This window comes from Mytilus californianus, unplaced genomic scaffold (assembly GCF_021869535.1).
Source record: "Mytilus californianus isolate M0D057914Y unplaced genomic scaffold, xbMytCali1.0.p SCAF_11, whole genome shotgun sequence".
NCBI classification, from domain to species: Eukaryota; Metazoa; Mollusca; class Bivalvia; order Mytilida; family Mytilidae; genus Mytilus; species Mytilus californianus.
The window spans coordinates 21,901,688-21,915,554 of NW_026262593.1; the positions used below are offsets into that span (position 1 = coordinate 21,901,688).

General features: G+C 31.9%; 1 protein-coding gene across 1 annotated transcript in view; it reads left to right on the plus strand.

Annotated features, from left to right (window-relative positions):
• Positions 1 to 13,867, plus strand: part of LOC127719725 (uncharacterized) — a 264,736-nt gene that overhangs the window by 63,499 nt on the left and 187,370 nt on the right. Inside the window, exons 28-38 of the mRNA XM_052225963.1 lie at positions 1,630 to 1,848; positions 2,302 to 2,344; positions 3,448 to 3,611; positions 3,889 to 4,056; positions 5,051 to 5,266; positions 5,841 to 5,883; positions 6,427 to 6,593; positions 7,680 to 7,862; positions 8,908 to 9,166; positions 10,558 to 10,724; positions 13,223 to 13,396. Of these exons, the coding sequence (XP_052081923.1) occupies positions 1,630 to 1,848; positions 2,302 to 2,344; positions 3,448 to 3,611; positions 3,889 to 4,056; positions 5,051 to 5,266; positions 5,841 to 5,883; positions 6,427 to 6,593; positions 7,680 to 7,862; positions 8,908 to 9,166; positions 10,558 to 10,724; positions 13,223 to 13,396 (1,803 nt within the window). The remainder of the gene's footprint in view (positions 1 to 1,629; positions 1,849 to 2,301; positions 2,345 to 3,447; positions 3,612 to 3,888; positions 4,057 to 5,050; positions 5,267 to 5,840; positions 5,884 to 6,426; positions 6,594 to 7,679; positions 7,863 to 8,907; positions 9,167 to 10,557; positions 10,725 to 13,222; positions 13,397 to 13,867) is intronic.

The window sequence follows — 13,867 nt, forward strand, 5'->3', positions numbered from 1 at the left end:
TCTATTACTGGTGGATGGATTAATGGTAGGTGCTGTTAGTATAACAAATGTTAGTCCAATCAGAAGATGTGTTATTAGAAAAACTTAGTTTTAGTTCAATCAGAAGACATGTTATTAGAAGAAACTAATTTTTATACGCCCGTCAAATTTTTGACGGGACGTATTATGTTATACAAATGTCCGGCGTCCGTCCGTCTGTCTGTCTGTCCGTCTGTCTGTCCGGCATAAACATGTCGCACCGTAACTTGAGAATGACTTATCCCAATTTCATGAAACTTAATATAGTTGTTTCTTATGATGGTCAAACGATCTGTATACTTTTTGGTGAAAATAAGATTAAAACTTTTTGAGTTACGGGACTTAGTAACTAAAACAGGTGTGTGGTTTTTTTTCACATGTCGCGCCGTATCTCAAAAACAATTTATGATTATTGCTTAAAACTTTACACACTTCTTAGTTATATTAATCTTAAGATCTGTATACTTTTTGGTGATGATTCAAAATTTTATTTTAGAGATATTGAGTATTTTTTTAAAAAAGGGGGAGGGGTTTTTCACATGTCGCGTTGTATCTCAAAAACAGTTTATGATTATTGCTTAAAACTTTACACACTTCTTAGTTATATTAACCTTAAGATCTGTATACTTTTTGGTGATGATTCAAAATTTTATTTTTGAGTTATTGAGTATTTTGTAAAAAAAGGGGAAAGGGTTTTTCACATGTCGCGCCGTATCTCTAAAACGATTTATGATTATTGCTTAAAATTTTACACACTTCTTAGTTATATTAATCTAAAGATCTGTATACTTTTTGGTTTTGATTCAAAATTTTATTTTTGAGATATTGATTTTTTTTTTTTAAAGGGGGGGTTTTCACATGTCGCGCCGTATCTCAAAAACGATTTATGATTATTGCTTAAAATTTTACACACTTCTTAGTTATATTAATTTTAAGATCTGTATACTTTTTGGTTTTGATTCAAAATTTTGTAAAAAAAAAGGGGGTTTTCACATGTCACGCCGTATGTCAGAAACTATTTATGCTTATTGCATAAAAATTCACACACAAGACGACGGGCGTATCATGCGCTCATGGCGCAGCTGTTTATTAGTTCAATCAGAAGACATGTTATTAGAAAAATAATTTTTAGTTCAATCAGAAGACGTGTTATTAGAAAAATGTATTTTTAGATCAATCTGAAGGCATGTTATTAGAAAAAAAAATTGTTTACTGTACATTCTTATTTTAAAAGAAAAAAAAATGTTCCTTTAATGTTTTGAGATGTTTTGGTTTTAGTGTGGTGATGAATTATTGGTAGTATTGTCACTATAATCATAAAAATAAAACATTCGTGTGAACTTTTCAAAGTCAACTAAAAATCCATCGTAGTAACATCAATATGGCGAACATTAAAGTGTAAGTTTGAAGTAATGCAATGTTCATGGTACCTATTGCTTTTTGGCTGTAATAAATAGATGACATTAATTACTGATTTAACAATCCATAACAAGGAAAATAGAAACGAAAACTGTACTAATTTTATACTTTTATTGTTTTGAATTAAATATCAGACAAGTTTAGCTGAAACATGATGTTCAAGATTACAACGATTGTGTTTTTATCATATAGAATGTAGCCTGAATACCACCATACAAGATCTATCTAGCAGTTACACGGATATAACATGTCATGTGACATCAAGTTGTACGGAAATCGAGTGTTGTGTTGACTCTGTGAAGCTTCATAGACCTTTCCATGTGGTTGTCAAATTAGATCCATGTGATTTTGTCATCAAGGTGGGAATAGAAAACTTCCATTTCAAACTGGCCATGGTAGATTATTCATTTGGTAAGTTGTTGTTGCTAATTTCTTTAATGGTCATGGAAGACTATACATTTGGTAAGTTGTTGTTGCTAATTTCCTTTATGACCATGGAAGAATATACATTTGGTAAGTTGTTGTTGCTAATTTCCTTTATGGCCATGGCAGACTATACATTTGGTAAGTTGTTGTTGCTAATTTTCCTTTTAAAATATTGTCCTGTATGTCAATGAAATATTGCCACTGTACTTACAGCAAGCATTAATTAATCATTCATAAGAATAACAGATATATTGATTGTTATATGCTATGCAAATAAGATAAATATTAATAGTCATCAACGTTCATTTTTTTGCCTTGTCTTGTTCAGTATACCAATTTATTTTTTGTGACTTTCATGAGAAGAAAAATAATATATTTGTTACTTGTTGTTGACATTTGAGTTTCCAGTGTCATATTTATTTTTAATGTCTATTTTAGGTGAACAGAGAAACTTCTCTTTGGGAGGAATAGTCGAAACACAGTAAGTCATAGGAAAAGAAAATGCTGTGTTGAAAATGAAACTCAAGATTCTTCCTGTTGTGTTTATACTATTACAAAGTGTCGTCTTTTAAGATGTTTCAGTCTTCTTTGTTTTTAAGATTGATTGTTGGTGTTTTAATGCTACTTTTAAGCGCCACTTTTGGACTATTTCGTGGCGGCCAGTTTTTATTGGTGGAGGAAGCCGGAGTGACCGAAAAAAACCACCGACCTTGGATTGGAAAACTGACAATCCTAGTCAATTAAGATTTGAGTCGAGTGCACTCGCACGAGCGGGGTTCAAACTCACAACCTCAATGTTGACTGGCTAGTGATTACAGTAGTAGAACTACTTAGACCACTTGGCCACGGAGGCCCTTTTGTTTTTAAGAACTTGCATTTGAAATCTACACTGGTTTTGGTTCTGAAATTTAGTTTCATGTTTCAGGGCTTAAAGGAAAGTAAATGGTTTTGGGTTCAAAATGTAGTTCTAATATGTGTAACTGCAAATGTTGAGATATCTTATGAAATAAATAATAAATAAATTTGTATGTTAGAACAGTGCTTAACTCATCCACAATGAAATGCATTTCATTTGGAAGTTTAGAAAGACAAAGGACCTAATTTTAAAAGAAGGAGAGCCGTGGTGTAGTTGATAGCGCATCGGACTACAAACACAAAGGTTACTGGTTCGATCCCCATTTAGGGGAGAAAATTTCAGGGACTGAATTTTTGGCTCTCCCTTGACGTCATTTGCGAGTATGGTCTTGAAAAACGATGATAGTTCGTATGAAGGGGACGATAAATGGCTGACCCGTGTTAAGACAGTGCAATATCTCTTGCACGTAAAAGGTACCCTTGTAGATTTAAAAAAAAAAACAGGCTTATGCCGCTACAAGGCAGCACTTGTACCAGCAAAATGTAAAGGCATTAATATAAGCTGTTATAACTTGTTTCCCAATCCACTATAAATAAATATGTTTAAACTGAAGGACGGAAATAAGGATAGTGTCTATAAAATGTATTTGTCTTTCTGTACATTTAGTAGTTACATGTATATACATTTTGCTCTTTATTTTATTCTATTAATTAAATTATATGTTATAGGTTTATTGTGTTTGACATTGAGTCAGAAAATGCCTACCTAGTAGATATGAGCGTTTCTGTCTGTACAGAGAGTGCCAAGGCATGTGAGCAAGATTATTTGATAGCACAAAATGTCCTTCTACCCAAAAAACAATGTACATGGGATGCAGGATTTGTTCATCAGAGTAAGTTAATTATTATATTATGTTTTCATATGATTCTAGTACATCTTACAACAGAAACACAATCAAATACCACATAAAATATGTTAATTTAAACTAATTTCAAGAGAATTGATCTTTTATTCTTGCTCTTTATTTTTACTGTAACAATGGATAAAACCTTTTAAAAACTTTTTAAAAAAGTGCATGTTCATCCATGAAATGCACATATACACATACATACACAAAATATGGTGATGCAATTGATAAAATGTCATTATAGTATATTTTCTTTTTTCAGACCTTTCTTTAACCCAATTTAAGGCTGATAATCAGATCTCAGGAAACTTGGAAAGCTATGATGCCTCTCGGTTTTTGGATGAAGCATTTGTTTCATTTAGCCTATTAGCCACGCCATGTGATCGAAGTGGTGATTTGTATTCTTCTAGCACCAATGGATGGACTACAGGTAAGTGAACAGAGAAATAGGGGGTCGTAAAATACACAGTTGACAGCTTAGCTGATAAAATATATTGATTAAAAGTTAATTTTTTCACCTATGTTATCTAATAGAAATGATTTTAACAACATGTTCACTAGATCCTAAGTATCTAATTGCATTGCTCATCTTTATTTTACTTTCTGATAGAAATGATATGACTGTTTTCTATTCAGGTTTCCAATAGAAAACATGGACTGTGCCTTTTCCACAAATGGGTTACCCAATTTGTATCTGGTAGACACCTTGTATCTGCAATTCTTAAATCAATGGCTGTATTTCAATGAAACTGTCATAAAGTTTTTTGAAAACATGGACTTGGCCATACAGTTGCAAAATTGGATTTAAGGAACTCGACACAGATTAAGGAGATGTAGTATGATTGCCACTGAAACAACTATCCACCAAAGTTCAAATGATGAACATATGTACTGTTCATAGATTTTCTTGTGATATGACGTTAAATATCAAAATCACACTGCTTTATCAGCAACAAGAAGATTACTGTCATTAAGACTACCATCCATCAGAGACCAAAGAACATTGATGAAAGCAACTATTTATTCAAGCAAACCTTCAAGAAGCTAATGGTTAATCTTTAACTTGATGTACTGTGGATTAATTATTATTCGTTGGATACCAATTTTCGTGGGTTTCGTTGGTATAGGTGAACCATGAATTCAAATGTTCAACGAATAACAAATTTTCAATGGGTTTACATGCAGAGATTGGCAAAACCACGAAATTTAATATCCAAGAAAATGCAAGTTTTCAGCAATCCACGAAAATTGATACAAACGAAAGTAAATGAATCCACAATACATGTCACATCTCATACTCAATAAAACCTATATGGTATTAAAACATTTGCATAAAACTAATTGTGATATTCCTTTAATTGTAGTTTCTTGAATTTACATAAATTCACATACTAAATGTATACCATATAACTTTATTTTTTTAGCTTGTTCTGTTGTTCCTACAAGTAGCTTGCCAGTGCTCGGCAATACAGTTTCATGTAATGTTGACAACACATGTGAAAAGTTTACATGTTGTTTTGAGGAAACAGAAGTAGGTAGAAGTATTGAGGCCAGTGTTCAGATTGATTCATGTAAAGGACAGCTGATTGTCAAACTTGAGAGAATGAAAAGAACTATATCCTTGATTGGCTATATTTGGGGTAATTATTCGATATCCCCCTCCCCCCAAATCTTTAGAAGGTATACAGGTTCATTTCTTTCACAATAACACATTTAAATTGCATTTTATTCTGCAAGTACAATAAAACCTTTTTTGATAAATGGCTACACTGTATGACACGTTTTTGATTTTCTCAATGATCAACTCTCTGTTTGCTGAAAGCTTATACATTTAAAGTCATGCACATAACATGTTCTTCAATTTTTTTCAGCAATTTCATACATTCCCTATAAAGTCAGTTAACAGCATTGAACAGTGGTAAAATTAGTGAGCATAATATCTTAAGTGAACTCATACAAAATTCTGAAAACTATGTATAAGACTTAGTACAGAAAATTAGAGAAACATTTTTACCTAAACGAAATATATAAAAATTAATTGATTTTTTTTTTTTTTATAAATTTAGTATAGATTTTTTATATTGGTTTTACAAGTTCACAACATTGATAGGGCATTGTAAGGAAATTTAACTTCTTACTTGTATTTTATGCATACTATTACTAGTCCTTTAATATGTAAATAAGATTAACAAACAGTCTTAATTGATAATTTAGGAACTGAGGAAGTTTACAAGTTGAATGGAGTGTATGGGCTTAGGTAAGAGAAAAAAATAAATACATTATATAATAAAAAAAAAAACAAAACAAAAACTACAGCACGGTTTCACATCATAACATTTACATTGGAAAATTGATCCGACAGATCCATGTGTTTTGTCCTCCTTTGACATTTCAACTAAAAGAGGGATATGGGAATGGATTAATGAAACAAAAAGTGTTTGTAATATTACGACTCGGATGGTTATTTAAAAATTATTTAGATTTTTGTAAAATGTAGTTTATACACACCTGCTACTAAAGAATTGTAATGAAATTTGATGAATATGAAACATTATTACAAAGTTGAACATAACAGATTTGACATTGTGTATCATCATGTGCATTTGGAACTTTATTTTTTCTAAGTCTACTCTGAATATTTAATAAATATCTGTACTTATCTAGCAAACAAAACAAATAAAATTGTTCTCTCCTCTTGCAGAATTTTGAATCTCAATATTAATGTTATATGTTATTTTTGGCTTAAAGGGCTTTCCCTACTTGTAAGAGTTTTTGTATAAAACATCACATGCTATTGTAGGTTTACAGTAAACAATCTTATGACAAGTAATAAGTATTTAGTGAATATGGACCTGATGGCATGTTATGAAGCCAGCGGTGCCTGTGCATTTCAAGAAACCATCCTCATAAACTTTGAACTAGTGAAGGCAATGTGTGATAGATCAGCAGGATTCATTGATTCTCAGTGTGAGTGTGCAAAATGTGTCTCTACTTTTCTGCATTTCGACTTTTGTCTTGTTTTTTTTTTTTTTTTTTTTGGCATTATCATTTCTTGTATGAATCAATTTTTTCTACATTTTAAAAACAATGTAACTTTATTGATTGATATGTTTTGCAACATTCTTTCCACAGGCGAAATATTCAGTTTTATTGTTTTTGCTCAGTTATTATTATTATGTCACCCGATCAACAATGTCAGATGACATATTACTTTTCTTCAGTTTCTTTTTTTATTATTTTTCTTCCAACTTTTTTGTCGGATGCATTCATGAGAGTTTAGTGGACCAATCCTATTTAATGGTTACCATAATGATGTCCAGCATCTAAAGTTGTGCAGGACATCTTTAGAATTTTTAAAATGGCCACCCATGAAAACAGCACAAATGCAAAAGATAGGAAAGTGTTCCAAACTTTATGAAACTTTACAGAAATGTTAATTGGCATATGCACATCTGACATATGATTTTGGAATTTACTGAATAGCTGTCTTTGCCATTGAAACCGGAGACAGAGTTTTAACATTAAACCCTATGGGAAAATTCTTAAAGTGGCATTAAAGTAGGTAAAATACAGTGATTCTTTCATGGAATGTTCCCTGTCATGTGCTTATATGGCATCTTTCTTTGAAATTTTGGAAACGATCACTGCTGTGTACAAATTCCAAAAAGCTCCAAATTTAATGAAACTTAGTATAAATGTTTGTTTGCAAATACAGATGAGACTTTTGACTTTGGAATTTGCAAAATGGCCACCGCTGCCATGGAAACAGGAGGACCCCCCTGGGGTCACTATTGCATATCACTTTACTGGACCAAACCATTTTTTACTGGACTGCCAATGTCCGGTGACCACGGGAATGACTGCATTTATGGGTACTTTGTTTAGGAAACTTCGTAACAGCATCCTGCTACAATCATTTCTTGTTATAATAGAGATTTAAACCTTATTTTCAGATAAAAAATTTAAATATATTTTCTGAAATTGTAAGTTTTCCAAAACTAGGCATTTTCCTATAACTTTTTCTTTAATAACAGCAAACATATCTTGTTACAGTTTCCTATAGTTCATGGCTGTCATCAGTTGGTCTACCAGTCAATACTTCACCATTACCAGAATGGGCCAGACTACAACTGATCGATGACCTTGATGTCAATAATTACTTCAGTCTTGAGAACAAATGCTACAATGTAATGACTCCATTTATGACAGCAAATGCAACAAATGGCTTCAATAACGGTATGAAGTATATATGTTTAAAGATTTATTTTAGCTGTAACAAGGAAGATAAGTAAACTATGACACACCGTAAAATTAGCTTGGATACCTCCAGCTGGCTTACATAATGGTTATTTTAAGGGGTTATTTAGAAAATGAGTAAATTGTGACACTTTAAGAAGTACACCACTAATTCATGGCCCCATTGCCTTTTATGTTAAATTTCTCAATTTCAAGCGGACACAACTCTTTTGTTTTCAGTTCAAATAAAGTGACAATCATTGCATGTCAAAGCAACACTTTATGGTGTCTTGTACTGAAAAAATCGACATACCTTAAATAGCATATAAGAAAGAACTGGTTCCTGGAACTTTAGATATACCAAAAAAGGTACTTCGGATCTGACAAACAGACAGAATCTACCCTCTTTTTAAAATTTCATACAATTTTTTTTAATTTTCAAAATTATAAGTCAAAAAAAGTGTTCTACAATGATCACCAGTTATTCAGCTTTCATTTGATACCAACATTACCTAAATATTGTACATATTTTGAAAGTTACACCCATGCGTAGGAACTATTTTGTGTAAAATATGAACTACTTTCTGGTACGTGCTTACTGGCCAGGCTCAGATTAGTGGTGTTACACCTTAAAAACATGCTGGGATTGGTGAAGATGGCTTCAAATTTAGTTAACAGTTAACAGGTAACATGGAATAGAGTGAAGTATTTAATTCATCCAGTAGATTATGTTTGAGTTTGAAATCCGACCAGCTGAGTTGGAACTTTGGTATGAAAAGGTTACTGTAGGCTATTTTTGATTTCACCTTCTAACAATCGAAAAATATCTGTTACAAATTAAAAGGACATACACTGACAAAACAGATCGGAAAGGGAGAGGGATACGTCATTCTGTCACTAAACTTTAACAGGTTAAGAATTTGTACTGTGTGTTGTGTGGAACAATACAAAAACATTAGATAGTCTTTTTGTATTGACACAATGTTTTGTTTCTCCCTTATTATAAATGTAAACTGAAATAAAATGTGTCTTGTTATATATTCAGAATGTGGTTCATCAATTGCACATAACACATTTACACCAGCTGATACCATCGTGTGTAGTATCCCAACAGACTGTAATGGGGTACAATGCTGTGTTGATGTGCCTCAGCTAGCTACATCACTAGAATATGAATTGATTCTGGACACATGTGGCAACAGATTACGTCTTAAAGTAGACAAACTGGAAACTGATATATCATTACATGATTATGACTTTGAATCTAGTGGCAAATTCTCCATATATGGCTTGGCTGAAATAAAGTAAGTTTTTATGCCCCATTTAAGGGCATTATGTTTTTTCTGTCTGTGTGTCCGTTTGTTCGTTCGTTCGTTCGTCTGTTCATTCCTCTGTTCGTTCGTCCGTCCGTTCGTTTGTCTGTCATGCTTCAGGTTAAAGTTTTTGGTCAATATAGTTTCTGATGAAGTTGAAGTCCAATCAACTTGAAACTTAGTACACATATCCCTATATGATCTTTCTAATTTTAATGCCAAATTAGAGTATTGACCACAATTTCATGGTCCACTGAACATAGAAAATGATAATGCAAGTGGGGCATCCGTGTACTATGACACATTATTGTTTTGTATTACACTTTCAGACTTTTCTCCTGCTTTTTAGGTTCATATATTTCTTCTTGAAAATTAATTGTTTAATATTATGACAATAAGCTCAAATACACAGAACTGTTTGAAATGTCTTTTCGACGCACACTTTCTTTTCTTCTGGAAGTCACAATCTAGATATGTAGACCTAATTCTTTCTGTAGATTTAAAAACTTGCATGATCAAATTTAACAATGATCTAATACAAAGTTGGATGTAACCATATAAGCCATATTATCATCCTGAATCTGCAAGTGAAATGATTGCTGCTGAATATAAAACAGCCATTAGTAAACCCCTGTCATCGATATCTTTTTATGCCTCTGCGAAGTGTTACCCGTGACCATCTTTCCATCTGTCTGATTTTTCGTTTCCACACTCTGACTTAAGTTTTCCTCATCAAAAATTCCTAGAACAGAAACTCCAAGACATAATTCGAATTTATGTAGTGAGTCACTTACCGTTTTAGAATTTTGCCCTGTATATAACTTGGAGAATTGGAATTTTTTTCGTTTCCACAATCTAACTTCAGTTTTTCTCGTCCAGATTTTATGAAACACATTCACATGTCTAAGAGTGTTTAAATTTTGGTAGTATTGTTATCATCCATTCTAGAATTATGCCCCTTTATATCTTGGAAAATTGCAATTTTTTGTTACTTCACTCAAGTTTGTTCAAAAAAAGGCAGCGATTTCTTTACCGTTTTATGGTTTTGCCCCTTTGAAACTTGAAAAATTGCAAAGCTTGAGGAGGAGCATTTGTGTCAATTATTTTAAAACCTACATTCAAAGGTCTATCCTGAATTATCAGAAACTGCACAGGTTTAAGTTTTAAATAACACAGAACAGATTGTCATTTTTACTTGTATAAAATGTAACTTACAATTAGACATTATGTGAATAATTAAGTGTAACTTACCATTAGACGTTATGTGAATAATTTATAGTTACAATTTTATCAGATAGAGAGACACGTGTATTAATGAAATCACTCTTGAATATGTATTTAGCTTTCTGTAGTTATACTAATGTCATATTTTTGTATTATAGTTACCTTGTAAGCAACCTGTTCTATACTCAGTATGAAGTTACAATGTCTATACAATTCTGCCTGAATGGTGATACTTCGTTAGTATGTGACCAGGAATACACCATCTTTAATAAAACGGTCTTTGATAAAGAAAGCTGTAATTACAATACAGGTTTCAAAGATTCAGGTAAGAAGTAGACAGGTTTAAGATTGGTTTTGTAAACTGATTCAGGTAAGAATTAAGCTGGCTTAATATTTTTGTAAATCAATTCAGAAAGAAGCATACAGGTATAAGATTGGTTTTGTTAACCCATTCAGGCAAGAAGTATACAGGTATAAGATTTGTTTTGTAAACAGATTTGGTAAAGAAGTATACAGGTATAAGATTGGTTTTGTTAACCCCCTTTCAGGTCAGAAGTATACAGGTATAAGATTGGTTTTGTTAACCCATTCAGGCAAGAAGTATATAGGTATAAGATTGGTTTTGTTAACACATTCAGGCAAGAAGTATACAGGTATAAGATTGGTTTTGTAAACCGATTCCGGTAAGAAGTATGCAGGTAAATGGTATACAGGTATAAGATTTGTTTTAAACCCCCTTTCAGGTCTGAAGTATACAGGTATACATGTAAGATTGGATTTGTAAACCGATTCAGGTAAGAAGAAGTCAGGTTTAAAATTGGTTTTGTAAACCAATTCAGGTAAGCATTAGATTAGTTTAAGATTAGTTTTGTGTACCGATTCAGGTAAGAAGAAGACTGGTTTAAGATTGGTTTTGTAATACCAATTCAGGTAAGAAGTGAAAAGGTTTTAGATTGGCTTTGTAAACCAATTCAGGTAGGGATAGATAAGGATAAGATTTGCTTTGTGAACAGATTCAGGTAAGAAGGAGAGACGTTTAAGATTAGTTTTGTAAAGTGATTCTGGTAAAAAAAATACACTAATTTAAGATTGGTTTTGTAAATCGATTCTGGTAAAAAAAATAGACTAATTTAAGATTGGTTTTGTAAATCGATTCTGGTAATAAAATAGACTGATTTAAGATTGGTTTTGTAAATCGATTCTGGTAAAAAAATAGACTGATTTAAGATTGGTTTTGTAAATCGATTCTGTTTAAAAAATAGACTGATTTAAGATTGGTTTTGTAAATCGATTCAGGTAAAGGAGTAGATCCAGTAAGACCCCATTTTGGCTTCAAAATATAGCAGTTTTACAAAGTTGTTCAAATGTAAACTTTTAGCTATTTATTGGAAAGTAGAATACTTCTGTTACATAAATATGGGCTGATTTTGACAATACAATGCACATGTATCGGGTACTAGCATCATTAAGTCGTGCAAAATTACTGAAATTGTCATAATTTTAGCATTTGTATAAATTTTTTTTTGAAAGTGGCCGCATTTGTGTTCTTACTTACTATTTAAATGTAAGTTGTATTTGATGATAGTAGATAACATATATAAAGGTTGAGAATGAACACAGATAGACCACTTTCATTTTTGACAAAAACCATCTGAAAAGTGACATATTATGGCATATTTGATAGATTTTCATACGCCCGTTTACGGGACGTATTATGGTATACCGGTGTCCATCTGTACGTCCGTCGTCAACATGTCGGACATTAACTCAAAATCGCTTTATCCAATTTGCATAAAACTTTGGTGAATTGTTTATATCTATTGACATGAGCTCCCTTTCATTTTTTTATAAATTTTAGATTTTACATTTCTGAGTAATGGGGTTTTATTCAATAAAAAAGGAGGGATTTTCAAGTTTTAGGACAATAACTCAAAAATGCTTTCAGAAATTCTCATGAAACTTTGGTGAATTGTTTATATCTTTTGATGTAAGCTTTGAAATTTTATAAATTTTAGATTTTACATTTCCGAGTTATGGGGTTTTATTCAATAAAAAAGGGGGGATTTTCCAGTTTTCGGACAATAACTCAAAAATGCTTTCATCAATTCTCATGAAACGTTAGTGATTTTCATAAATTTTAAATATGACATTGAGAAGTAATTGAACTTTATTCTTTGAAAATGTGACGGGCGTATCATGAGCTCATGGCGCAGCTGTTTATTCATATTTAAGCTTGAATTTGAGCGTCTTAAATGACTCTATCAGTTCAAATCTTTCACATAAACTAATAGAATCGACTGAAGTAGACACTTAAGTGTTTTAAAAGTGTCCTAAATCTTTCATCAGATGAACCTGAAGTTTGAGGCCAAAATCGATCCTTACCGGACATACTCCTTTGACAAGTTTAAGATTGTTTTTTTTTATACTCATTCAGGTAAAAAGAAGCAAAGGCTTAACAAATATGTCGATAATAGATGCTGATGATTTATTACAGTTTCTTTGTATACTTTGCAGGATTCTCTCTATCAACATGGTTAGCAGACAAAAGGCTAGGATTAACAAATTTGCCAACAGTCGATGCCGATGATTTATTACATTTTCTGTTTTTTCATTGTAGGATTCTCTCTATCTAAATGGTTAGCAGATATAAGTCTAGGGTTAATAAATTTGTCAATTAAGAATTCCAATGATTTATTACATTTTCTTTGTTTTTATTGCAAGCTTCCCTCTATCCACATGCTTAACAGACAGAAGTCTAGGACTATCAAATATGTCAACAGTCGATGCTGATGATTTATTAAATTCTCTGTGTTTTCTTTGCAGGGTTCTCTCTATCCACATGGTTAACAGACAGAAGTCTAGGGTTAACAAATATGTCAATAGTCGATGCTGATGATTTATTACAATTACTGCAGATAGATGATTTTATGGAGTATTCCAACATTTGTAACTTTACTGGATCACCCTATGTTGGTGCTGTAGATGGATGGAATAATGGTTTGTATCATAAACTAGATAGAGAGAGTGAAGTGATGAAGGTATTAGCCTCAATTTATTATATTTAAAACGTTTGTCAAGAATGTAGATCACTCATATACGTATATACATCAACAGTCAAGTTTGAAAACTTCAATGTAAGTGCTATTACTATGACTGACTGATCTAGTGATTCATGAGAGTTTGTTGTCTCTTTTACAACTACCCATTTCCCATCTTTTCCAATTATTTTTTTTCATAAAATAATGTGATTTTTTCAGCTATTAAAAGGAAATATGCATATTTTTTTTCGCCAAAAGAACTTTTTTCTAGTTTAACTAGTTATGAAATTACATTATTTACCGACGAAAAGTTAATCTTGGGAAAATTTTTGCTAAAATAATAATTTTCAATGATATAAACATATAGTTATTTAAATGATCAGTCATACATCTTTTGTTCTTTAATGGCTCAGAATAATTGATAAAATTT